The 27,089-nt window shown below is 45.6% G+C and overlaps 2 protein-coding genes across 12 annotated transcripts in view; one reads left to right on the top strand and one right to left on the bottom strand.

The window, feature by feature from the left end:
- The window catches only part of FBXO40 (F-box protein 40), a 36,717-nt gene extending 15,970 nt beyond the window's left edge, over positions 1-20,747 (top strand). For 2 of the 10 annotated variants that reach the window (XM_065539160.1, XM_065539159.1), the window contains 4 exons: positions 9,254-9,349; positions 10,610-10,642; positions 11,497-13,407; positions 17,089-20,747. In XM_065539160.1, coding sequence (XP_065395232.1) covers positions 10,640-10,642; positions 11,497-13,407; positions 17,089-17,304 — 2,130 coding nt within the window. In that variant the 5' untranslated portion in view covers positions 9,254-9,349; positions 10,610-10,639 and the 3' untranslated portion in view covers positions 17,305-20,747. Of the gene's footprint in view, positions 1-9,253; positions 9,350-10,609; positions 10,811-11,496; positions 13,408-17,088 lie in introns of all 10 variants that reach the window. The other 8 variants (XM_074033368.1, XM_074033366.1, XM_005548029.4 and 5 more) reach the window with 4 other exon arrangements.
- A 1,097-nt stretch (positions 20,748-21,844) lies between these two features.
- Positions 21,845-27,089, bottom strand: part of HCLS1 (hematopoietic cell-specific Lyn substrate 1) — a 29,989-nt gene continuing 24,744 nt past the window's right edge. For both annotated transcript variants that reach the window (XM_045385493.3, XM_045385494.3), the window contains 6 exons: positions 26,996-27,065; positions 24,944-25,155; positions 23,797-23,901; positions 22,767-22,980; positions 22,551-22,619; positions 21,845-22,430 (listed from right to left, as the gene is read on the bottom strand). In XM_045385493.3, coding sequence (XP_045241428.1) covers positions 22,294-22,430; positions 22,551-22,619; positions 22,767-22,980; positions 23,797-23,901; positions 24,944-25,155; positions 26,996-27,065 — 807 coding nt within the window. In that variant the 3' untranslated portion in view covers positions 21,845-22,293. The remainder of the gene's footprint in view (positions 22,431-22,550; positions 22,620-22,766; positions 22,981-23,796; positions 23,902-24,943; positions 25,156-26,995; positions 27,066-27,089) is intronic.

Here is a 27,089-nt window from a genome sequence, read left to right as displayed (position 1 = left end):
GGTGCCCTTTAGCCTCTAGGAACCCCTGGACTTGGTGTGCGATCAAAACCTCCAGGTGCTGTCCTAATGTTAGTGTATTAGCTTCATCTACCAGAAGAGCAGTAGCTGCAACAGCCCCAAGGCATCCAGGCCATGCAGAAGCCACATGGTCTAGTTGCTTAGAAAAGTAGGCTACTGGCTGTGGAATACTCCCCAATTTTTGGACAAGAACATCCAAGACCATACCTTGCTTTTTGGCCACATAAAGGAAAAATGGCTTATCCAAGTTGGGGATTCCTAAGGCTGGAGCAGAGCCCAATTTCACTTTGACAGTATTGAAGTTTTGTCTGCAATTCTCATTCCAATCAAAGGGTTTTAAATCTGTCCTTTATAGAACCTCACATAGAAGCTTGAAATGTTTGCCCAAATCCAGGCACTCATAAGTGGCAGAACCCAGTCATTCCTAAAAAGGCCCACATTGGTTTCTTGGTCTGGGGCTCTTGAATGAGCTTCCTTCCATTCTGAGGCTATTGCTTGGGTACCAGAGGTTAAGATATATCCCAAATTGATTCTGGAGGAGTGTTACAAATAAGAAAAAGAGAAACAAATAGTAAATAATAAAAAATATAAAAAAAGACATATCCAAAATATTTGACTTTCTGAGTAGAAATCTGAGCCTTGTGTGGTGACACCCTATATCCACTAGTTCCCAGGAAATTTAGCAATTTAACAGTAGTATTATCTGAGTTCTCTTTAGTTGGGCTAGCAATGAGCAAATCATCTACATACTAGATAATTGTGCCCTTTCGCAGTTGTAGATTCTTCAAGTCCTTAGCTAGAGCATTTCCAGACAAGTGTGGGTTATCCCGCAGCCCTTTAGGGAGAACTGTGCAGGTTAGTTGTGAGGTTGAATGAGTATCTGAATCATTCCATTCAAGGGCAAACAGAGGTCGTGGATCTGGATGCATTAGGTGCAGAAAAATATATCCTTATCTTCCTTTTTTCTCTCCTCAGGGGACAGGAACAAAAGTAACACTCGTTTGCTTTATGCTCTCCAAAGGTAACCATGGCTTGCAACCGAATCAATAAATTCCTCCCCAGTAAGGGGTAGGACATGCAGGTAGTACTAAAAAGCCATGCAAGAAAACAAGAGTCCCTGAAGGACAGCTTAAAGAATAAGGAAAGTGGCAATTCAATGCCCGTACAGCTATGAGAAGACAGGCTCCATTATGCTGGGTCAGAACAAAGTAAACTGCTCCCGTATTGAATAATAAATTAATAATCTTATCTGCCACTTCAAGAGTCACCTGAGGCTCCTCGAGAGCAATGGCTAATTGTCCAACAGGAACTGAGGTGTGAAGTCTGGGGCCGGTCACTCTTAGGTCTGCTGGGCCATTATGGGTTCAGGAGCCAACAACTCTCTTGGGAGCACAGGCCATTCCCTCTTCCAGTGACCAACCTCCTTACAGAAAACACATTGGTTTACACCCAGGGCACAGTGGCCCAGGGCACAGTGGCTCAGAGGCCCAGAATGGGGCTTTCTGCCTGCTCACTTCCTCTGGCAGGGCTTGGGGGATAAGGGGCTGACTCTGAAGGGGTAGAGAGCTCAAAGCTGCAGCTAAAAGCTGGGCCTTTTGGGAGGTTTGCTTTACTTTCTCTGCTTCCTCTGCCCTATCTTGCCCATTGAAAACTGTAAAAGTCATGTCTAAAAGCTGATTTATGGAAGTCTGGGGGCCTAAGGTTGCTTTTGTAGCTTCCTGCAGATATCAGGAGCAGACTGGGTTATGAAATGAACTCCTAGCAATGCCTGTACCTCCTTGGAGTCAGGGTCAGTGTTAATATGTTTCCTCAAGGTCTCAATTAAGTGCCCTTGGAACAAGGTTGGGTTTTCATCCTTTCCCTGAGTAATTTCCCTGACTTTACCATAATTAACAGGCTTTATCACAAATCTCATTGCTTCAAGGAGGCAATTAATCATATGGTTTCTCCTCTCTAGGTTCTTACTTCCTTTTTTTGTTGTTGTTTTTTTCCTCAAGATGGAGTCTTACTCTGTTGCCCAGGCTGGGGTGCAGTGGCAAGATCTTGGCTCACTGCAACCTCCGCCTCCCAGATTCGGGTGAGTTCTCCTGGCTCAGCTTCCCAAGTAGCTGGGACCACAGGCACATACCACCACGTATGGCTAATTTTTGTGTTTTTAGTAGAGACAGGGTTTCACCACATTGCCCAGGCTGGTATCAAACTCCTGACCTCAAGTGAGCTGCCCACCTTGGCTGCCCAAACTTACTTCCTCTTAATAACTCCTATTTAGGTCCCAGTCAGGCACTGCTGTGCCTCCTACTGGATAGATGTCATGTCCCTGGTTGCAGGCTGCCCCTCCATCTTCATATGCTTTAACAGCTCCCCTAATATGCTGCTTTTCTTCTTCTGCGAAGCAGGTAGACAGAAGTATATGCAAATCTTGCCAGGTTAATTCATATGTCAGTGTTAGTCTCTCAAATTCATCTACGAATTTTCCTAGACCCTCTAAAAACCAGCTGAATTTTTCCTGGTGTAAGGCTGTCAGGCACAGAAAAGGTATAAGGCTGTCAGGCACATATACCCATAGAGTGCCCCGTCACCATCTGCCAACTCCTGAAGAGAGCAAAGAGTCAACTTTGACAGCTGGTAAGAGGCCCCACTGAGAGTGGTGCTGGTGGGGCTCGGCTCTTTGGGTAATGAATGTAAGACAGGGCTTGAAGGGTAAGGAGGAGGTGATGGCAGGACATCAGACATCCCCAAATAACTAGGAGGGGTTAATAATACTTTGGATACTTCTGGGGAACTAGGAGTCTGACTTTGTTCCTCCGGAGCACTTGAACTTACAGTGGGGAGTCCAGGACCAGCTGGGGGAAGCCTGGGATTAGGAGGCACTTACATAAGTGGTCATGAATTATGTCTAGTCCCTCATTTTTCTTTCCTTCTATCAAGCATATACAAGCGTACTTTAAATACTTATCCTGGCTAACCATTAGGAAGGCCTGCACATAGAGTATTTCTCCACACTTAGTTTCCCTTCTACAAAACAAATCAAGCCGAGGTATAGTGTTTGGGGCCGCTGTAACACCTGAGGTCCACCTTTCTGGTCCTCTCAAAGGATATTGGGACCAGTGTTATATTAAAAAAAAAAAAAATCATCTTAAGCCCATCCAATTTAAACCTTCCCTAATAGGTTAAAATGCACCCTAGCAGTGAGCTCTTCAGGACAGATACGGCATGAGAACTGGTATACCAGGACTGAAGGTGCTGAATACCACTCCTTGTCGGCAAGATTGTACTGCCTCCAGCTGAGCTCCACTAAAAGGGACAAGAGAATTCTTAGTGCCAATTTGGCCAAGGGAGGAACTCCTGGAGCCAGTAGTGTCCCCTTGTTCATATCAGATAATAAGAACAAGTAGGCAGACTCATGGTCACCTGAGGCAATGCCACAAGGAACCCAGCAAAAAAAAGATGTTGAACCAAACAAGGGAAGTGGGCAAGCTGTAACTTGGGATCCCGTGACAAAACTATTGCAGGGCAAAAATGACATTCTGGGTCTAGGAAACAGGGCCCAGCTGTCCGTGACCAGCCAATGAAAGATGATCTTCTGATTAACAGATAAGAGAAAACTGTTAAGAAAAAGTCTCCTGTCCTCCATTCTGGGGCTAATTGTTTGCAGGGACAGACATAAGAGAGGCTTTTGCTTGAAGGGCATTTCTAATCTTGTCACAAATAGCTGTTAAATACCACACTTCAACTTGTAACTGCAGTAATGGAGAAGTTTTTGCCCATCTCTTCCAATAATTAAGGTACAAAAAGACTAGATCCTGAGCGACTTCTTGTTTCCAGTGTCCCTCAGACAAATGGTGAATTAAGTCAGAGGAGAGGCAAGGAAAGTAAAAGCTAAACTATTTGGTGGCTGGGCGTGGTGGCTCATGCCTGTAATCCCAACACTTTGGGAGGCTGAGGTGGGTGGATCACTTGAGGTCAGGAGTTCAAGACCAGCCTGGCCAACATGGTAAAACCCTGTCTCTACTAAAAATACAAAAATTAGACCGGGCATGGTGGCTCATGCCTGTAATCCCAGCACTTTGGGAGGCCGAGGTGGGTGGATCACGAGGTCAAGAGATCCAGACCATCCTGGCCAACATGGTGAAACCTTGTCTCTATTAAAAACACAAAAATTAGCTGGGTGTGCGGGCACGTGCCTGTAGTCCCAGCTACTTGGGAGGCTGAGGCAGGAGAATCGCTTGAACCCAGAAGGCGGAGGTTGCAATGAGCCGAGATTGTGCCACTGCATTCCAGTCTGGTGACAGAGCGAGACTCCGTCTCAATAAAAAATTAAACAGGCGTGGTGGTGAGTGCCTGTAATCCTAACTACTCAGGAGGCTGAGGCAGGAGGATTGCTTGAACCCAAGAGGTGGAGGTTGCAGTGAGCCGAGAGGGAGATCGCACCACTCCACTCCAGCCTGATAGAGAGAGACTCTGTCTCAAAAAAAAAAAAAAAAAAAGAAAAAAGAATATGCTAAACTGTTTGGGCCATCCTTTCTGTGGCAGCCTCAGGGCTTCTGTGAAACAAAGGCAGAAAGCCGACAGGAAACAAGAAGCAGGACACTCAGGCCAGCAACAGAGAGCACAAGGTGGATTACTCCCAAGAAGATAGTGGCAAACATCTCATAGGGCCAAATCCATTTTCCCAAATAAACTCTGGGGCTTTTAACTCCTTGGGCCCTGGGCTTCAAATCCAAGCAGCAGTGGACAAACATCCTTGTCCCCTGGAATGGCTTAATAACTCTAAAATGAGCCCCACTTACCCAAAGTCGGCCAATTAATGCTGCACAGACTGTTTTCCTTCTGAGTGGGAGTCTCTTCTTATTGTCAATCCCCACACAAGGACACCAGAAAGATGTTGCGGGAAAAGAGGGTCATGATCCAGACACCAAGAGTGGGTTCTTGGATTCTCACAGGAAAGGATTTGAGGCACGTGAAAGAAGCACATTTGCCAGGCTCAGTGGCTTATGCCTGTAATCCCAGCACTTTGGGAGCCCGAGGCAGGTGAATCTCGAGGTCAGGAGATCGAGACTATCCTGGCTAAAACGATGAAACCCCTACAAAAAATTTGCTGGGTGTAGTGGCACATGCCTGTAGTCCCAGCTACTCAAGAGGCTAAGGCAGGAGAATCACTTGAATCTGGGAGGCGGAGGTTGCGGTGAGCCGAGACCGTGCCACTGCACTCCAGCCTGGGCAACAGAGAGAGCATCTCAAAAACAGAAAAAAAGGTAGCACATTTGTTGGAAACTACTCAGTTGCAGACTAGGGCATCTGCAGCTGAAGGAGGAATGCTCCCTCTTTTGTTAGTGTCTCTACTTATAAGAAACCCGAGGAGAGCAGATTACTTGAGGTCAGGAGTTTGAAACCAGCCTGGTCAACATGGCAAAACCCCATCTCTTCTAAAAATATTAAATTAGCGGGGCATGGTGGTATGCGCCTTTAATCCCAGATACTGGGGAAGTTGAGGTGGGAGAATCATTTGAACCCGGGAGGCGGAGGTTGCAGTTAGATAGTGCCACTGCACTCCAGCCTGGTCAACAAAGCAACAGAGTGAGACTCTGTCGCAAAAAAAAAAAAAAGAAAGAAAAAGAAAGAAACTGTAAGGAAACTATAAGGAGCTAAATTAAACTGGAAACGTGCAGATGTGTTCACTAAAGGTAGTGGCTGTCAGTGTTATCAAAGACCAAAGACCATCAATCTTTTAACCTCAGCTTGCTCATTAACATTATCTTTAAGTAAAGAGGGCTGCCCTCTCAGGACATCTGGATGCTTTGTAGGCTTGGTGGGAGAAGTTTTGTCTGGCCATAAATATTCTGTAATTTTAAGTGTGGTCACCTTGCGATGTAGCTATTTGTAGACCCTAAGTGTTAACCTTACCGGTGTCTTGTGAGTGCCTCGCTATTCACTTTAAGAGGGAGTCACTCTGGTCATGTCTTATTAAACCAGAGGCCTGGTAAGCAGAACTTCCTCTAACATAATCACTTCTCGAAGGCCCCACCACCAGACACCCCCACATTGGGAATTAGATTTCCACATGTGGATTTGGGGGGGACATAAACATTCAGACCACAGCACAATCCAACCCTCTCAGCCACCCCGCTGTGCTCCTCTCCTTCTCTGGCTTTAACACCTTTGTTTATCTTCTGCTGGCCCTGACCCTTTTTGATGCTTCTGCTTGCGACTTCTCCCCCGGCCCCTGACTAGGGCTATTAGGAGTATAGAGCACTCTACTGTGATTCATCTTTCACACTCAGTAGCCCCAGTGGGGTCCAGAACAAGGGTTCTCATTTATTAATGGGCGTAAGACTTGGACGGGGAGTGTGTTAAGCATGTAAATTCCAGGAATACATCCTTCCCTCAGGTCCAGTGGTACAGCCAGCATCTGTGGCAGTGGAACTTTTTGTGAAGATGGGAATGTTCTATTCTGTATTGTCCTAAAGATGAGCTACTAGCCACACATGGCAATAGAGCACTTGAAATGTGGCTAACGTGATTGAGAAACTGAATTATTCATTTTATTGCATTTTGATTAAATTTAAATAGCCACATGTGGCTGGTGACTATCATATTGAACAGTGCAGATCTATAGGGTTAGCAAGCATCACAGCTGACTCTAATGAACAATAGTGTTTAAGATTGTAACAAGCCATCCAGGTGACTCTTATGCTCACTTACTGGCAAGTAGTAGTAGGTAATCAACAAATGTTTGTTGAATAAATGAATGAGTGGAGGAACTAATAAAATGAATGAACCACACTATAATTTCCTTGTGATTTAAGGCTGTTTCTCCTGAAAAAGAAAATGTGGGGGACTGTTCCAGATTAAAGAGGCTAAAAAGACTTGACAATCAAATAGAATAAATTGACATTAAAAGGATCCTTGTTCAAAAATGAGCAGAGGTCTTAAAGCCAGACATAGAAAGATACATATTGCATGTTCTCGTTCATATGTGGGAGCTAAAAAAGTTGATCTCATGGAGGTAGAGAGTGAATGATAGTTACCAGAGCCTGGGAAGGGTGTAGACGATAGTGGCAGAGGGAAGAAGAGAGGTTGGTGAATGGATATGAACAGACAGAGAAAACAAGTTTTAGTGTTTGGTAGCAGAGTAGGTGACTATAGCTAGCAACAGTGTATTGTATATTTCAAAATAGCTAGAAGAGAGTCCTGGAAATGTTCCCAACATATAGAAATGATAAATACTTGAGACGACGACCTAAATATCCTGACTTGATGATTACAGATTCTATGCATATAAGAAAATATCACATGTACACCATAACCATGCACAAATATTATGTATCAGTTAAAAATATTTGGGCCGGGCACAGTGGCTCACACCTGTAATCCCAGCACTTTGGGAGGCTGAGGTGGGTGGATCACGAGGTCAAGAGATCGAGACCATCTTGACCAACATGGTGAAACCTCATCTCTAGTAAAAATACAAAAAATTAGCTAGGCATGGTGGTGGGCGCCTGTAATCCCAGCTACTCAGGAGGTTGAGGCAGGAGAATTGCTTGAACCTGGGAGGCAGAGGTTGTAGTGAGCCGAGATTGCACCACTGCACTCCAGCCGGGGCAACAGTGTGAGACTCTGTCTCAAAAAACAACAACAAAATTTTAAAAAATATATAGTTAGAAGAAATAAGTTATAGTATTTGATAGTACAGTAGAAAAATTATAATTAACAATAATTTATTGTATATCTCAAAATAACTAAAGGAGGCCAGGCACGGTGGCTCATGCCTGTAATCCCAGCAGTTTTGGAGGTCAAGGCAGGTGGATCACTTGAGGTCAGGAGTTCAAGACTAGACTGCCCAACATGGTGAAACCCTGTCTCTACTAAAAACACAAAAATTAGCTAGGCATGGTAGCGCATGATTGTAATCCCAGCTACTTGGGAAGCTGAGGCAAAAGAATTACTTGAACCCAGGAGGTGGAGGTTTCAGTGAGCTACGATGTGCCACTGCACTCCACACTGGGTAACAGAGCAAGGCTCTGTCAAAAAAAAAAAAAAAAAAAAAAAAAGCTGAAAGAGAAGAATTATAATGTTCCCAACATAAAGAAAAGTGTTTGAGGTGATGGATATCCCAATTACCCTGATTCGATCATTCCACATTGTATACAGGCATCAAAATATTGCATGTACCCCCAAAACATGTACAACTATTATATATCAATAAAAATGTTTAATAAATAAAAATATTAAAAATTTAAAAATAACTATAATAGACATTTTGGAGACAACTGGAGAAATGTGACTATAGGCATTATACATGATATTAGAAAAGTATTTTTGTTTTCTTAGGTGAGATAATGTTACTATAAGTCTTCATTCTTAGGAAGTACAAGCTGAAGTACTTAGGGATAAAGCATCTTATATCAGCAACTTTCTTTCTTTCTTCCTTTTTTTTGAGATGGAGTTTCGCTCTGTTGCCCAGGCTAGAGTGCAATGGCACGATCTTGATTCACTGCAACCTCTGCCTCCCGGGTTCAAGCAATTTTCCTGCCTCAGCCTCCCTAGTAGCTGGGATTACAGGCACATGCCACTGTGCCCGGTTAAATTTTTTTTTTTGTAGTTTTAGTAGAGACGGGATTTCACCACGTTGATCAGGCTGGTCTTAAACTCCTGATGTCAGATGATCCACCTGCTTCGGCCTTCCAAAGTGCTGGGGTTATAGGCTTGAGCCACCGCTCCCGGCTGGCAACTTATTTTCAAGTGGCTCAGTCAAAACTGTGTGTGTGTGTGTGTGTGTGTGTGTGTATGTGTGTGTGGTTGGGGGGTGGAGGGAGATTGAGAGAGGGACAGAGAGGAGAGAAAGAAAGGACACAAAAATGGTAAAATGTTAGCAATTGCTGAATCTAGATAAAGTACGTTTTGGTGTTTGTTGTATGTATTCCTTCACCTTTTCTGTATATTTGAAATGTCTTTTTTTTTTTTTCAAGTTGGGGGAAATTTTACCCACAATGAATTGGCAAATTCTAAAGTAAAGTTTTTTTTTTTTTTTTTTTTTTTTTTTTTTTTTTTTTTTTTAAGACAGAGTCTTACTCTCTTACCCAGGCTGGAGTGCAGTGGTGCCATTACAGTTCACTGCAGCCTTGACCTCTCAGGCTCAAGCAATCCTCCCACGTCAGTGTCACTCTCAAGTAGCTGGGATCATAGGCATGCACCACCATGCCCCACTAATTTTTAAATTTTTTTTTTTTTTCAGTAAAGACAGGATATTGCTATGTTTCTCGGACTGGTCTTGAACTCCTGGGCTCAAGCAATCAACCCACCTCAGCCTCTCAAATTGCTGAGATTACAGGTGTGAGCCATTGCACCTGGCCAAATTTTAAACTTATGGATGTACTGACATTTGGATGCTAACCTCCCCTCCATCACAGACTAACACAGTGCTGAAAGTATGTTACAAATTCTCTGGACCAGATATTGCAAACTGGCAACCTACAGATCCTATCTGGCCAGTATTCATGTTTTCTTTGGTTCAAATAGAGTGTTGTTTTAAATTAAGTTAGTTGTTAACATTTAAAATTCAGAGTATTTTTATTTTGATATATTATGTAGTAAAATATTTTGCATTGTGATGAAATATAAAATACTACTTTACAATAGCAAACATGTATAGATCACTTCCTGTGAAACAAGCACTGTTCTAAGAGTTTCATGTATATTTAGCTCATTTACTCCTTACAGCAGCACTATGGGATAGGTACTATTATTATCCTCTCTCTACAGATGGGGAAACTGATGAACAAAGAAGTGAAGTAACTTTCCCAAAGTCTTCACAGCCACTGACTTGTAGCGCCAGGGTGTAAACCTGTGCAGTCTGCCTTCTAACCACTAAACCATATCACCACTCACAAAAGTCCACATCCCCAAGGTCTCTGGAAAAACCAAGTCTGGCAACACATTTCCACATGGCATCAATTAACCAGGGCTGAGAAATTTCATTTCCCTGAAGACAGGGCATTTTCTCTTTCACTTGCCAGAGTCTCCGTTCAGTCAACTTCTGGGGCCTTTGGGGTTTTGACCCCTGCTCTAGCACAGCTGAATATACCAGGGGAAATGGCATGTTACAGATATTTCACAGACACCTACACACTGCCCCAGACCAAGTTAGATGTCAGGCTGACCTCTAAGTGGACAGGAAGCCCCAGTGGAAGAGAAGATTAGAAGGTAACGTAGGCCAGATTGTGGGTAGAAGAGTGTTTAGAATGCCAGGATAATTGTCAGCAGACAATGGAGAAAGTTATAGGAAGCAGAAGTTACACATCCCACGGTTGGTAATACGCCCTATCAGAGGGCAGTGGGGGTCGGAGAAAATAGCATGGGCCAGCATGGCCTGGACTACAAAGCTGATTCCATCACTTAGCAGCTGTGTGACCTTGGACAAGTTACTTACCTTCAAGCTTCTGTTTCCTTGACTCAAAAATGGGGATAAAGACACCTCCAGGATGGTGGAAGGAATTAAATGAGACAGTGTGTGAAGTCTCTTTAGCCCCTGTTAGTACAGGTAACCTAACTGCTTTTCTTACTAATCATTTATATTCATATTTTCCCCTAGAGCTAAGAAGCAAGAAGAAATTGGGGCACCATGGTAAGCACCAGGAGCTTATTGAAGCTTCACCATTGAGAGGTCCAGGTCTTCCTTCATTTATCCTGTAGCCCAAGCAGCTAGCAGACTTGCTCTTACGGGTTGATGATGTTTATCAACTTTTTTCCAAACCAGAGATCCTGGACAGAACTTGGAAGAAACTGATACAGAGTAAGGGGAAAACAGTTGAGAAGGATTTTTGAGCAAAGAGTTTTAGTGAACATTTAAATAAAATAGTCAAAAAGCCAGCAATAATCTAAATGGCTAGCAATTCCTTCATTCAGCAAGCACTGAATACCCACAAAGGTCCAGGGCCCATGCTAGATGCTAGGGACAGAAATGCGAGCAAAACCAGAGCTGGCTGCTGTCCTCCCAGCCCGCCCTCTGGTGGTAGTTGATTAAATGATAGCACACCCATATTCCGGTATGTTACACTGCCATTATGAAGAAAGTCTGTAGAGAATAACTAATAAAACAATCTAGTTTCGTGTTCTAATAGCAACGTAAAAAGCAGAATGAAGAGTTGTATCCATAGTATTATCTGTATGATATAAATAACCTGTAATCCACAACTCAAAAATAACAATTGTCAACAGTGTAGTCCATTATATTCAATTCTTTTTTTCCTATTCTAAACACATCTACCACATATATACAATAAACTGTTGCAAAACTCTAAAAAGTACTTACAGTTGTTATTTCTGGATTGTGGGATTGTGATTTTCCATATATTTCAAGGTTTCTACAAAAAGCAGGCATAAACAGGAAATATGTCAATTAAAACACAGTCACAGACATGCACAGAGCATCTCCTCAGTATTCATTTGTTTTCTTTCCCCTGTCCTTGGTGTGTCCAGGGGAAAGCCCGCAGGCCTCCGCCAGGGCACCACAGGCATTGTGAGGGATGCTTCAACCGCCACTGCCACATTCCTGCGGAACCCAACGTCTCCTGCCTGGTAATAAGCTGCCACCTGCTCTGTGGTGCCACCTTCCACATGTGCAAAGAGGCAGAGCACCAGCTCCTCTGCCCTTTAGAGCAGGTTCCATGCCTCAACTCCGAATATGGCTGCCCTCTGTCCATGTCCCGCCACAAACTGGCCAAGCACCTGCAGGTGTGCCCCGCCAGCGTGGTCTGCTGCTCCATGGAGTGGAACCGCTGGCCAAATGTGGACTCTGAAACCACCCTTCACGAGAACATCATGAAAGAGACCCCCAGTGAGGAGTGTTTGGACACAGCCCTGGCCCTGCAGGACCAGAAGGTCCTCTTCAGATCCTTGAAAATGGTGGAACTTTTCCCAGAAACTAGAGAGGCTACTGAGGAGGAACCAACTATGAATGGTGAAACCGGTGTGGAGGAAATGGGAGGAGCAGTGGGTGGAGTGGATATCAGTTTGGTACCACATGGTTTGTCAGCAACTAATGGGGAGATGGCAGAGCTAAGTCAAGAAGAACGGGAGGTGCTAGCCAAAACCAAAGAAGGGATGGACCTGGCTAAGTTTGGCCAGTGGGAAAATATTTTCAGCAAAGAGCACGCAGCCTCTGCTTTAACAAATTCGTCAGCGAGCTGTGAGAGCAAGAACAAGAATGGCCCAGAGAAGGAACAGATTTCCAGTGGCAATAACATGGTAGAAGGAGAGGGCGCTCCCGAAAAGAAAGAACCACAGGAAAATCAGAAGCAGCAGAACGTTCACACAGCTGTGGAAACCACAGGGCTTGCCCCTTGGCAGGATGGTGTTCTGGAAAGACTGAAAACAGCTGTGGATGCAAAGGACTATAACATGTATCTAGTGCACAATGGGCGGATGCTGATCCACTTTGGTCAGATGCCTGCTTGTACACCCAAGGAGAGAGACTTTGTTTATGGCAAGCTTGAGGCTCAGGAAGTTAAGACTGTTTATACCTTCAAAGTTCCTGTGAGCTACTGTGGAAAGCGAGCTCGACTTGGAGATGCCATGTTGAGTTGTAAGCCGAGTGAACACAAGGCAGTGGATACTTCAGATCTGGGGATCACTGTGGAGGACCTGCCCAAATCAGATCTCATCAAGACCACCCTCCAGTGTGCTTTGGAAAGAGAACTCAAAGGCCACGTCATCTCTGAATCCAGAAGCATTGATGGACTGTTCATGGATTTTGCCACACAAACATACAACTTTGAGCCAGAACAGTTTTCCTCTGGGACAGTGCTGGCTGACCTAACCGCTGCCACCCCAGGGGGACTCCATGTGGAGCTGCACAGTGAGTGTGTCACCAGGAGACACAACAAAAGCAGTTCTGCCTTCACTTTCACTTGCAACAAATTCTTCAGGAGGGATGAGTTCCCCCTGCACTTCAAGAATGTCCACACAGACATTCAGTCATGTCTCAATGGCTGGTTCCAGCATCGATGCCCCCTCGCCTACTTGGGATGTACATTTGTTCAAAACCATTTCCGTCCCCCGGGGCAAAAGGCAAAAGTAATCTACAGCCAGGAGCTCAAGACCTTTGCCATTAAGCCGGAGGTTGCTCCAGAGCTGAGCGAACGAAGGAAGAACAACCATCTTTTGGGTCATGGAGGAAAAAGCCAGAATTCTTTAACCAGCCTGCCCCTGGAGATTTTGCAGTACATTGCTGGGTTCTTGGACAGTGTCAGCCTGGCCCAGCTCTCCCAGGTGTCTGTGCTGATGAGGAATATCTGTGCCACTTTGTTACAAGAGAGAGGGATGGTCCTTTTGCAATGGAAGAAGAAGAGGTATTCCCATGGAGGCACCTCCTGGAGAGTCCACAGAGAGGTAAGTCAACACTCATTTATTGATGGATTGATTGACTCATTCAGCAATTTTTTGTTTCATTTTTTACAAACAGGTACTCTCTCTGTTGCCCAGGCAAAAGTGCAGTGGTGCAATCATAGCTTACCACAGCCTCGAACTTCTGGGCTCAAGTGATCCTCTTGCCTTTGTCTTCCAAGTAGCTGGGACTACAGGTGTGCATCACCACATCTGACTAATTTTTAAATTGAGATGGGGTCTCACTGTGTTGTGCAGGCTGGTTTTGAACTCCTGGTCTCAAGTGATCCTCCCATTTCGGCCTCCGAAAGTGCTGAAATTACAGGTGTGAGCCACTGCACCTGGCCTTAACAATTTTTTTTTCTTTTTTTTTTTTTTTGAGATGGAGTCTTGCTCTGTCGCCCAGTCTGGAGTGCAGTGGCACAATCTCGGCTCACTGCAATCTCCACCTCCCAGGTTCATGCCATTCTCCTGCCTCAGCCTCCTGAGCAGCTGGGACTACAGGCACCCACCACCATGCCTGGCTAATTTTTTGTATTTTTAGTAGAGATGTGGTTTCACTGTGTTAGCCAGGATGGTCTGGAACTCCTGACCTTGTGATCCGCCCACCTCGGCCTCCCAAAGTGCTGGGATTATAGGCGTGAGCCACCATGCCCAGCCCAACAAATATTTTTAAAGGGCTTTTTTTTTTTTTTTTTTTTTTTTGAGACAGAGTTTGCTCTTGTTGCCCAGGCTGGAGTGCAATGGCATGATCTTGGCTCACCACAACCTCCACGTCCCAGGTTCAAGCGATTCTCCTAGCTGGGATTACAGGCATGCACTACCATACCCTGCTAATTTTATATTTTTAGTAAAGACGGGGTTTCTCCATGTTGGTCAGGCTGGTCTCAAACTCCCAACCTCAGGTGATCCACCCGCCTCAGCCTCCCAAAGTGCTGGGATTACAGGTATGAGCCACTGCACCCCGCCCCTTTTTTTTTTTTTTTCTGAGATGGAGTTTTGCTCTTTTTGCCCATGCTGGAGTGCAATGGCACAATCTCGGCTCACCGCGACCTCTGCCTCCCGGGTTCAAGCAATTCTCCTGCCTCATCCTCCCGAGTAGCTGGGATTACAGGCATGCACCACCACACCCGGCTAATTTTGTATTTTTAGTAGAGACAGGCTTTCTCTATGTTGGTCAGACTGGTCTCAAACTCCCAACCTCAGGTGATCCACCCCCATCAGCCTCCCAAAGTGCTGGGATTATAGGCGTGAGCCACTGCGCCCAGCCTTAAACAGCTTGTTATGTGCCAAGCAGGGTACTAGGCATGGGAACAGTTGCTGAGAATAAGACTGACTCAAGGAGGTCAGTTTAGTAGAAAAGACAGACCTATAAACACATAAATAGCAATCCAGAGGGTAGTGCCTGTTCATCTGTGTATGTGTGCTGAATATCTTCTGTTTGCTCACAAGACCCATTCTCCATCCTTCTCCACCCTGTCTGTCCCCCAGGAGGCTGACCTGGACAGATTGCCTCAGCTGGCTCCCTTGCCCTCCAGCTTCCAGTGGGGATAACCTAAATGGAGCATGTCAGCAGGAGATGGGAGGGAGGGAAGAATGAGGTTGAAGTATCTATTCTCCTGGTTTCCCCCTCTGCATGGTTCCTCCCCTTTGTGACACTTTGAGCAGGTGCTGTCCCTCCACTGAAGGTGGCTTTATCAGGTGGCTCTCTCCACAAAATTACTCACTCCGGGATCCAACGACCTTCCTCCTTCTTTTTCAGGCCCAGGGCATAACTCTCTAGGTAGCTACTCACCCTGGGTACTGCACTGTATCTCGTGGCTTTCCTATACCTTGTTCTCGCGTCTGTAAATCATTCCTTTAAAAAAAAAATTCTCTTCAAATTACCAAGTCTGAGAGTGCTGCCTGTTCCCTGCTCTGACTCTGATTGGTACAGGAGGCCAACAAATCTCCTCAGTCCCATGTCAACTCATTTTTTAAAACAGTTTTTGCCTTTGATAAAGACATTTTGAAATTCTAAATGAATTTGGCCCACTGATTTCCCCTGGTCCAAATGCTAATTTAATTGTTCAAAAAACACTCTGCTCTATAGATCAAAGAACCCTTCCCTTCAGAAATACCTTGTTCCTTTTCCCCAATAGGTCATGTTTGTTTAAGTGTATTATAACTTCTACCAGCTTGTACCATACTGAAGTGAGGCTCCTAATTCATCATATCCCAGTGCCTGTAGCATCCTTTCTCATGGTAAACATGTTGGTAATATGAACCATGAATTTATGATGCCCATTTAGGTCAATAATTCCATAATCTCACTGTTGAATTTCTTCCTAGTATGTGGTATTTGCAAATTGGCATCGGGGAGTTAGAGTTGTTTGCATCTATTTTTATTGATTATGTCTAAAACATTTTGTATGTTTTCCATTATTTATTCCTGAGCAGTCTTCCTCAAAAAGTAATTACAAGACTTTCTCTCCCTCGTATACGTGCCTGAATTCAAGTGTTAAATAAACACTGACTGCCAACCTAGCACGTATTAGGAGGAACATGAATGAAGACTAACACACTGCCTTCAGAAATAGTATTGTCTAAAAACACCTAACATCAGATGTAAATAATTTAATTTAGATACTAGAAATCCCATTATTTTTTGGCTCAAGTTTGTCCCCAGTTCAATGCTGGCTGACCACTCTCAGATATTATTTGGGACAAGCTAATTTCCTTGCAGAAAGAAATAAAGAAAATTTAGTTGGGGCTAAAGGATACTCACATTAGAATGGATTTTTAAAGTTAAAAGGGAAATAGTTCTAAGATCTCAAAGAAACCACTTTTCCTACATAGCAACAAGGACAAGAAACTGTAGGTGAAGTAGTCAGGTTGAAAGAGTATTGGGCTATGCCTACTCACATAACCAGACTTGAAAATGGTGACTTTGCCATTACATCCCAGGTGGAAAGACCAGAGGATATTTCAGAACTCATAGAATTTTCCTATGGGGTTCCCATTCTAGTGAGACTCTTATGAGTTAGAATACTTTAATTTCGAGCAATAGAAAATCAACCTAAAGTGGCATAAACAATAAAGGGAGTTTATTGGATTGTGTAACTAAAAAGTCTAACGGTAATGGCTTCAGGTAAGGCTTGATCTAACAGCTCAAAAAATGTCCCCAAATGACATCTCTTCTTTCTGTTTTTTACCTCTACTTCCTCAACAATGGCTACATTGTAAGATAGTTCTCACTCGGTGGTCCCTGGTGATTGCCGGCAGCTCCTAGGACTTCAGCTTCGCAGTTCAAGTACAGAAAGAAAAAGATAATCTGCTTTTTGGTATCTCCAACAAAAGTTCTGGAATAAGAATTGCACTGGTACTAATTGTCCTGATTTGAACTGTGCATCTACTCTAAAATTAATCACTTGCTGGTGGAGGAGCAAGGAAGAGTGTGTGTCAATATGCTGATTGGTGTTAGTGATTCTCACAACTACAGGGCTGGTTGGGAAGATTATTGGTTGGCAGGGGGAATTAGGAGTTGGATGCTGGAGAAGGGGCTACCAAACGTCTTCAGGAGCCACTAAACACTCTGGAGTCTAAGAATATGAAGAACAGAAGGATATTTCCTTATAGTGCCCAAATAAAGCCAGCCAGAGGGTAACACCCCTATATTCACCTTTGAACTTCTATCTTTCTCAACAGATCTGGCAGTTCAGCAGCCTCTTCTCCAAAATCAAGAGCTGGGAGTTTAATGAAGTCACCTCCATGTCCGAGCACCTGAAGTCCTGTCCTTTCAACATCGTAGAGCACAAAACTGACCCGATTCTTTTGACTAGCATGTGTCAGCCCCGTGAGCAGGCCCGAGAGAGCTTAGTCTCCACCTTTAGAGTCAGACCACGAGGAAGATACGTCTCCTAAAAATGCAGATGCCACCCGATGCACCCTTCTTGGATTTCTTCTCGGAGTTCCTGAAGTAGGACAGAGTGTGGTTTTGAGGATTCCCTTCTGTAAACTGCCTATTTATTTGCTTATCAGGGTGTATTGGAACATGCAATGTCCTTCAAAACCTCAACACAAGGCCAAAGAATTTCCTAAGCCATGTCTTGTACCATAGTGACATATTAGTGACTTATTTCCTTTTTTCTTTTCTTTTCTTTTTTCTTTCTTTCTAAAATAGATTGGTCTGAGAAGAAAATAAGTAATTTGAGGCCATTTGGAAGATGGACCCAATTTCTTAAGCGATGAGAGAGCATGAAATTCCATAATCAGTACAGGCCTGTGCTTTTATGGGCTTTTTAGTTTACAGAGCACTTTCAAATTTATGGGACAGGAAACGCAGAATGGGACTAAGGTACAAAGAGTTACTCCCCAGGGAATGCAGGGTGAAGGGAACAAAGCTGGAGGCTCTGGAGCTGGGTCTGTTTTGATGGTCAAGTCCAGGGCTCATTTTGGCCATTCTACTGCCTCTAGGCCAGGGTAGTTCTAACACAGCCTGACATAGGAGAGCCCCTGACTGAGCATGGCAGCCTTGAAGATACCACAGGCCAAAACATGAGGGGCAGAAATGGGGTCACAGAGTCTGTTGTTAGAATCTTGGCAACATACAGCAGGAAAGCCTTGAGAAATGGGGAGTCCAAAGGAGACACCGTATTTATGGAGAACATTAGGACAAAAAGCCACAAGCCTACTTTGTAACATTTTAATGACTTAAGGGTCAAGATGTTTTTTCCTCAGAAAATTATGTTCTGAGTTAGGCAGAACCTAGGCATGGCCCTGGGCCACCCTGTGCTATCTGAAATGACCTCAATACACTAATGCCAACCTCAGCGTCTTGCCAGAATGCACAGGGTAGCCCAGGGAGACCACACCTTTGGCAAAGTCCAGACAAGGCCCACTGCAGTTCCTATGGCACCAGTCACCAGCTCCTAGACACCACTTGGGTACCCCATTGGGGTCTTGGAGAGGAAGACATGTGAACCTAATGGCTCCCTGAAATTGCTCCTACCCATCCATATTGCTGGTCATGCATTCAGTCTGACAAAAATGGATGATACTGCTATTTTTGGTAACAAACAGTGAATATTCATAAGAACAAAAGTAAAAGAAAAAAAGACACAGTAGAAACTAGCATCCCCTAAAGCAGGGCTTCTTAAGAGACTTGGAATATTGACATTTTTTAAATGGATATTTTTTTTTTTTTTTGGATGGGGAGGGGATGGAGTTTCACTCTTGTTGCCCAGGTTGGAGCGCAATGACAACGATCTCGGCTCACTGCAACCTCCGCCTCCTGGGTTCAAGCGATTCTCCTGCCTCAGCCTCCTGAGTAGCTGGGATTACACGCCTGGCTAATTTTGTATTTTTAGTAGAGACGGGGTTTCTCCATGTTGGTCAGGCTGGTCTTGAACTCCCGACCTCAGGTGACCTGCCCGCCTTGGCCTCCCAAAGTGCTGGGATTATAGGTGTGAGCCACTGTGCCCGGTCTGAATTGGATAATTATTTGTTGCAAGGGACTGTTCTGTGTGCTACAAGATACTTGGTAGCATCCTTGGCCTATCCATTAAATGCCAGTAGCACCCCCACAGTGGCAACAACCAAAAATGTCACCAGATATTGCTAAAGGTCAGGGAGCAAAATGGCTCCCGGTTGAAAATCCCTAAAGGATGTCATACTAGTGACAATAAGTTAGGATAGGCTTATTTTTTGGTGCAGCAAAATCTTATCTCACATAGTCATCCACAATAGTTATGATTTAATACAGCTCTTTATTTATGAAATAGGTTTTAGACACGTGGTGATTTTAAGTTGGGAACCGGATGGAAATGATTTGTTTGGTATGCCTTCATGTCCTTCAGCCACATGCAGGAATGTATCCTTTCAGCTCTCTTTGGTTATACCTGAAGCCAGGAGTGTTGAGTTATTAGCCTTGTGTTTATATTCCTCTCACTGTAATTGGTATCATTTTCCCAGCAGTCCTAGCAGTCCTCAAGCAAGTGGGAAATAGGAAAAGAAAAGGACAGGGATTGTACAGAAGCAGATGATAAAAAATTTAGCCAACAAAAGAAAGAGTCTAGTCAATCTGGGTACTTGTTATTGCCTGGGTTCTCTCTAAACATGGTTCAGAGCTGGTGTAGATGAAGTAGGTGAAACCTCTGAAAAGAGTGGAGAAGGCAGTAGAGCAAGCCCCAGACCAGAAATACGCTCATCTTTTCATTGTCATGTGCCATGCGGCACTATTTGGTAATGTCACTCTATTTTTCCTGATTCCATCCTTTGGTTTATATTTCATATTTGTATATAAGGCACCATTTTCTAAAAATATGACTAGGGTGTGACCTAAGGTTTTATTCTGTGAAGATGAGTAACTGGAAAGAAGCTAACACTACAGTGGGAAGAAAGGAAGAGAGTTGTCCAGGTGGTAGTTCCACATGTTTTGAATCTAGTCCTTCCTACATGGAGGAAAAAAGCTCCTAAATTCCACTCTGGGTTTGTGATTTTAATAGAAATAGAAAGGGAAACTACAGACCCATGGAGATGAAATTCAGGGGCTATGGACGGATAGAGGAGAAAGGTGCTACTTAGAGAATGGAGGAGAAAGGTGCTACTTAGAGAATGGAGGAGAAAGGTGCTACTTGGAGAAAGGAAGAGGGCAGAGGGCTTTCCCTTCCCAAACTGGGTGGGTGGGGGCAGCCTCAAGAGAGTGGCACTGCCCACAACTGCTTGTGGGTTGTACACTTCAAACTGCACTCTTCCCCTCCAGTTGCTGCCTTCAGAGCCGTGTTGAAGCACGAGCTTCAATAAGACAAGCACACTTCATAGTGAGAGGGCAGTGGCACCAAAGCCCTTCAGAGCGACTATGGATTAGACAGAAATGATTTGTGAGAGGAAGCTGGAGTGAACGGCATGAATGGCAAGTGTTATCTGACAGAGGCAAGACAGCTAGATGTGGCTTCAGATTTAGAAACAGCTGAGGGGAGCAAAGAGGGACTGTGTATACAGGGAGGGGACATATCTATGGGCAGAGCCCTTGGTGAGTATCATCACCAAGAAAGGCAAGTCCAGAGTAGAGATCAGCTGAACATGGAGGATGGGTCTGTAGAACTGGGCCAGAGAGGATCTTGCTGCCTTAGTAGCATAAGGGTCTGGAAAAGAAGTTTCTGTCTCACAACAAAGGAAAAAGTGAAAAGCAAGGTGGAACTTGAAGATGTGTCACGAAAATCACTATAAAAATCTGATTTATGTGTGATATCAAATCAAACTGAAGTGAAGAATGAGACTGAGTATATCAGTGGTGACTGACCTCTGTATACTAGAAATCTCAATGTCTCTAGAAGAGGAAATAAAAGCTGCTTTGCACTCTGAAAGGCTAATTGGGTGAATCTTATGAGTTAAGTCTAGAGACAGATGTGTGATTCACAGGCATAGAAGTTGTCGCTGAAACCAAGTGTGTATCATGAACAAAGACCAGAGCACAAGCCAAGCTTGTCCAACCTGCCTTATTGTGCTGTTGTTCTGTTTTGTTTTGTTTTATGTTTTTAGCAGCCTGAAGCCATGGTTTTTAGTTTCTGTCTCTAGTGATAAGCGGAAAAGAGGAATGAGAAAGGGGCTTTACTGGCCCAACCAGAAACAGAAACTATGAACTCATGACTGAATTCTCTCCCTTGGACACCCTGCTGGGCAGCTCACCAACTCTATGAAGCCCTGGAGCAACTAACTATGGGTCTTAGCAACTCATTCTAGCTCCTCCTTGATTCCAATGCCTTCTCCATCTTTTTTTTTTCTTTCTTTCTTTTTTTTTTTTTTGAGACAAGGTCTCACTCTGTCACCCAAGCTGGAGTGCAGTGGTGCGATCACAGCTCACTGAAGCCTTGACTTTGACTTCCCAGGCTCAGGTGATTCTCCCACCTCAGACTACTGAGTACTGGGACTATAGGCCCACACCACCATGCCCAGCCATTGCTCAGGCTGATCTGTTTTGGACTGGGTTTAAAATGCCTAAGGAGGCCAGGTGTAGTGGTTTATGCCTGTAATTCTAGCACTTTGGAGGCTAAGGGGGGGACGATCACCTGAGGTCAGGAGTTCGAGACCAGCCTGGCCAACATGGGGAAATCCCATCTCTATTAAAAATTCAAAAATTAGCTGGGCGTGGTGGCACACACCTGCAGTCACAGCTACTTGGGAGGCTGAGGCAGGAGAATCTCTTGAACCCGGGAAGTGGAGGTTGCAGTAAGCTTAGATCATGCTGCGGCACCCAAGCCTGGGTAACAGAGCAAGACTCCTTCTCAAAAAAAAAAAAAAAAAAAGTTCAACCTAAGGAAAAGGCCTAGCCTTTGACATCTAGGGTGCAGGAGAATTGGCAGTGGTAAGAGAAAGTCTCCTGGATATGTCTGCAAGAGGAAAGGTTGGAGCCTTAAGATTTGGGGCCATGAGGGCCACACAAAAAGTATTATTTACCTCAGCATACAGGTGAACCATAGTCTCACTTTATTTCGAATTTTAGGACTGAACAGAAAGAAGGTTCAGAGATATTTCTTCAGGGAAGGAAAGTGGGCAAATAGCACAACCAGGCAAACCACACAATCTAGACGTACTTTTCCGGGTAAACAAACCAGGAAGCCCAGAGCTCATAGAGGACTAGAGCAGAACTTGGGGTGGTAGAGAGGTGTTCATGGGGAAGGAGGCAAGACCACAAGAGAAATGTCCACGAGCTCATCCAGGGTAGAGAGGACTCTTGGGGAAGGGGACCTCCTTCCCCATGCTATCTCTGCCCCAAGCCCTTAATGAAGCGGGAGAGGGAAGTCTGTCCAGAATCTCATCTGGTTAGACATCTGCAAAAGGAATAGGGAGGGGGTGGAGGCAGAGCCACTTTGGACATGGGAAATCACAGTTGCAGTGGACAGTGAGCTCCAGTCACTCCAGAAGCTTGACATAATTTGCAGGGAAGAGTCCAAAGTGGCCATGGCAACGTCCCCGCCACCAGCCCTCGTCCACCATCTCAATGTCAGTGATTACGTCGTCCGGATCAAAGGAAAGCTCATCACTTCCCTCTGAGGAGAAAGTTGAGGGGATATTAGAATGGTCAGACATGAATGTCTCTTCTCCCACGTCCCCTTGTCTTATATCAGGGGCCTGCAGGTACCAGGCTCCTCAGGCCACTCCCAACCTACCTCCTTGGTAATCATATAGGGCCACAGCTGAGATCCCCAGAGTCCCAGCTCCAACCGGGCAGCCTGATCCTGCATAATGAGAAACACAAACATGGTCTCATCAACATGAAGAAGGCAAACAGAGAAAGATCCTACTGGGGCAATGGAGAAATTCTTCTTCCTCTTACCCTCCCCTGGACATGACCAAATTCTCCTGCTTCTCCTCCCATCACTCACCAGCCGGAGCAGAAGAAAAAGAAGAACCTTCAGGCTCGAGCACCTCCTCATAGTCCCCCTCTGGTTCATCCTCCTGCTCATGCCTGTCCATCTCCTCCACATCCTCATAGTCATTCTCGGGCTCGGGCTCAGGCTCTGCTTCATATACTGGCTCTTCTTCCACCTGGAGGCCTTCCAGAGTCCTAGGGGGCAGAGCTGGGGGCTCCTCGTTGTCCTGAGAAGAGACAGTGTGGAGCAGTGTGACTTCCACTCTCCAGGAGGACTCAGTGGAGGAGTAAGACCCCTGCCCTTCACCACCCTGCCTCTTCTCCCCTCCACCCTTGCCTCCATCTAACAGACTGTCCTGGGGAACATAGCCTTTCATCCATCTTCATTCCTCAACCTCCTCCCACACCCACCCACCCAAAACACATTCCAGAGACAATGGGAAGAGAATGTAAAAGGTGTGAGGGGAGGGAAGTAGAAAGTGAGTCAGATTCTTTGGAAGGCCAAGAAAACATTGAAGCAAAAGCACATTGTTGAGCTACCACAGCTAGGATAACCAGCTGTCCTAATTTGCCCAGGACTGAGGAGTTTCCCAGAAGGCAGGGTAGGGTCTTCAGTGCTGACACCAGAACAGTGCAAGGAAAACAAGGATGGTTGGCCACCCTGCACAGCCCACCTTCCTAAGACTGGAGGAGATGGGGTGAGGGCAGAGAATCTTTTTTTTTTTCTTTTTTTTGAGATGGAGTCTCGCTCTGTCGCCCAGGCTGGAGTGCAGTGGTGCGATCTCGGCTCACTACAAGCTCCACTCCCGGGTTCACACCATTCTCCTGTCTCAGCCTCCTGAGTAGCTGGGACTACAGGTGCCCGCCACCACGCCTGGCTAGTTTTTTGTATTTTTTAGTAGAGACGGGGTTTCACCGTGCTAGCAAGGATGGTCTCGATCTCCTGACCTCGTGATCTGCCCGTCTCAGCCTCCCAAAGTGCTAGGATTACAGGTGTGAGCCACCGCACCCGGCCGGCAGAGAATCTTTGAAGGTTTGCTTACCTCCCGGAGAGTCTGCCTAACGGGCAGCAATGGCACTGGTTGTTCCCTGCTGGTTCTCACAGGCTCAGGCTCTGATGATGGAGGAGTCCCAGCTGGAGGCCAGGCCTGTGGAGAATGAAGCATCTCTCAAGTTAGCAAGCCTCCATCTTCACTCTTTTTTTTGTTTTGTTTTGAGACAGACTCTCGCTCTGTAGCCCAGGCTGGAGTGCAATGGCGCGATAGCTCATTGCAACCTCCGCATCCCGGGTTCAGGCAATTTTCCTGCCTCAGCCTCCTGAGTAGCTGGGAGTACAGGCACGGGCCACCATGCCTGGCTAATTTTTGTATTTTTAGTAGAGACAGGGTTTCACTATGTTGGTCAGGCTGGTCTTGAACTCCTGATCTCCTGACCTCGTGATCCGGCCACCTTGGCCTCCCAAAGTGCTGGGATTACAGGCGTGAGCCACCACGCTTGGCCCATCTTCATTCTTTTTTTTTTTATTTTATATATTTTTTGAGACAGGGTCTCACTCTGCTGCCCTGGCTGGAGCATAGTGGTGAGATCATAGCTTACTGTAGCCTCAAACTCCTGGGCTCAAACGATCCTCCTCTCCAAGTCTCCCAAGTAGCTGGGACTATGGGCACGCACCACAATGCCCAGCTAATTAAAAAAATTTTTTTTATAGAGACAGGGTCTTACTATGTTGCCCAGGTTGGTTTAGAACTCCTAGCTTCAGGTGGTCCTCTTAACTTGGCCTCCCCAAGTGCTAGGATTACAGGCATAAGCCACCACACCATGCATGTCTTCACTGCTACATTTACCAGGAACACCCTCTCCTGCTCTCTGCCAATTCAAATGGAACTCATCCCTCAAGATGAGCTCCAACCTGAAGTGACGGCCCCTTCCTCATAGTTCCTACAGCAATAATTGGCTGTGCTGGCTGGTGACTTGCTTTCTGTGGTACTATGTAAATCTTGAGGGTTTTTTCTGACATTCTGATAGGAGGTCCAATTACAGTCAGACTGAAGTCTTCTAAAGACAGAGACAACAGACCCTGCCTAACCCAGCGGAGGCCTTTGCCTTATTTTCTGCCAATGGTTTGGACCCCTTAGGCTCCTGTCTGGGCAAGAGATCCCGGATGTGGATCCCAGCGGGCCAGGCACTCACCTCTGAGGAGATTTTCTTGGGCAGTGGGGCCGGTACTGTGGGCTCTTCCATAGCTATCACTGGCTGTGGAGCCTCAGGGCTCATCTTTGTCACAGCCTTTCGCTCCTGTTGCCTCCTGGCTACCTGCTGTGCCTTCTCCTCTTCCTCTCGCTTCCTCTTCTCCTCAGCCATGGACTCAAATTTCGCCTTCAGCCCACGAGCACCACTAGAAGCTGCAGACACAGGCAAGAAGAATTAGGGTTGTTTTGGATTGGAGGGTGGGGAAGGGCATGGCACTTGAAGGAAGAAGGGGAATCAGTTAAATATCCAGGAGGAGGGATTTGTGGGACAGGAAGGTAAAGAGGTATTGACAGAGGAACAAGGGGATTATAGGAGGATGACATAGCCCTGAAGCCTGGTTTTTTTTTGTTGTTTTTTTTTTTGTTTTTTTTTTTTTTGTTTTGAGACGGCGTTTCACTTTTGTTGCACAGGCTGGAGTGCAATGGAGCGATCTCGGCTCACTGCAATCTCCGCCTCCCAGAAATCAGGCGACTCTCCTGCCTCAGCCTTCCTGAGTAGCTGGGATTACAGGCATGCGCCACCACGCCGGCTAATTTTGTATTTTTAGTAGAGACGGGGTTTCTCCATGTTGGCCAGGCTGGCCTCCAACTTTAGACCTCAGATGATCCACCCGCCTCGGCCTCCCGAAGTGCTGAGATTACAGATTTGAGCCACTGCGCCCGGCGAAGCCTGGATTTTTATAAAGCCAGGCTATGTGACCTCGTGTCTTTTTGTTTTGTTTTGTCTTGTTTTGAGACAGGGTCTCAGCCCAGGCTGGAGTGCAGTGGTGCAGTCATGGCATACTGCAGCCTCAGCCTCCCGGGCTCAAGCAATCCTCCTACCTCAGCCTCTGGAGTAGTTGGGACCACAGGTGTGCACCCCCACACCCGGCTAATTTTTGTATTTTTTGTAGAGAGGGGATCTTGCTGTGTTGCCCAGCCTCATCTTGAACTCCTGGGTTCAAGTGATTCTCCTACTTCAGCCTCCCAAAGTGCTGGGATTGCAGGTGTAAGCCACCATGCCCAGCCCACCTGTGTCCTTTCTGAATTGTAAACTTTGGGCTTCCAACCAGCATCCTCCCCTGTCCATATTCCATAAATCTGTATGCCTTCTTCAAGCCACCACTCATCCTCAACCCCATCCGAAGCTCCTATCCCTATGTGTCCTTCCCAAGTGGTTCCCCACCAATGTTCCCACGCCACCCCACCCCCGCTCCATGCCACACTTTGTTCTCTGCCTCCAGTTCCTTCCCCGACGTCACTCTTTCTATCCACTTGACTTGGTTCTTTCTTTCTCTCTCTCTCCCTCTCTCTCTCCTTCCCTCCCTCCCTCCTTCCCTCTCTCTCCCTCCCTCCCTCCCTCCCTCCCTCTCTCTCTCTCTCTCTTTCTTTCTTTCTTTCTTTCTTTCTTTCTTTCTTTCTTTCTTTCTTTCTTTCTTTCTTTCTTTCTTTCTTTCTTTCTTTCTTTCTCTCTCTCTCTCTCTTTCTTTCCCTCCCTCCCTCCCTCCTTCCCTCCTTCCTTCCTTCCTTCCTTCGTCTGTCTCTCTCTTTCTTTCTTTCCTTCTTTCTTTCTTTTTATAGAGTCTCACTCTGTCACCCAGGTTGGAGTTCAGTGGCATGATCTCAGCTCACTCCAACTTCCACCTCCTAGGTTCAAGCAATTCTCCTGCCTCAGCCTCCCAAGTAGCTGGGATTACAGGCATGCACCACCATGCCTGGCTAATTTTTGTATTTTTTATAAAGATGGGGCTCCCCCAGGTGGTCCAAGCTATTCTTAAACTCCTGAGCTCAAGCAATCCTCCCATCTTAGCCTCCTGAAGTGCTGGGATTACAGGTGTGAGCCCCGCCTTACCTGATTTTTCTAGGAGAGACAGAATCTGGGAATATGAGGATAGGGATCAGGTCTACCTTAGCTAATCTAGGTAGTTAAAGGCATGGAGGATATAGGCTGGGGAAGAAAAAGAATGAGGGAGAAGGAAGTGAGGTGCATGGAGAGTGAATCACTAAGCCTCACCGGCTTCTATGGGTGTCGTCTTCTTATAAGCTGTGGTTGGGGCCTCCATTTCATTGAAGCCGACAGCGCTCTGCAGGCAGGAGAACAGCACGTG

Source organism: Macaca fascicularis, chromosome 2 (genome assembly GCF_037993035.2).
Source record: "Macaca fascicularis isolate 582-1 chromosome 2, T2T-MFA8v1.1".
Lineage (NCBI taxonomy): Eukaryota > Metazoa > Chordata > Mammalia > Primates > Cercopithecidae > Macaca > Macaca fascicularis.
Note: the sequence above shows the minus strand (reverse complement) of the source record. Positions and strands in the feature narration are given on the sequence as shown.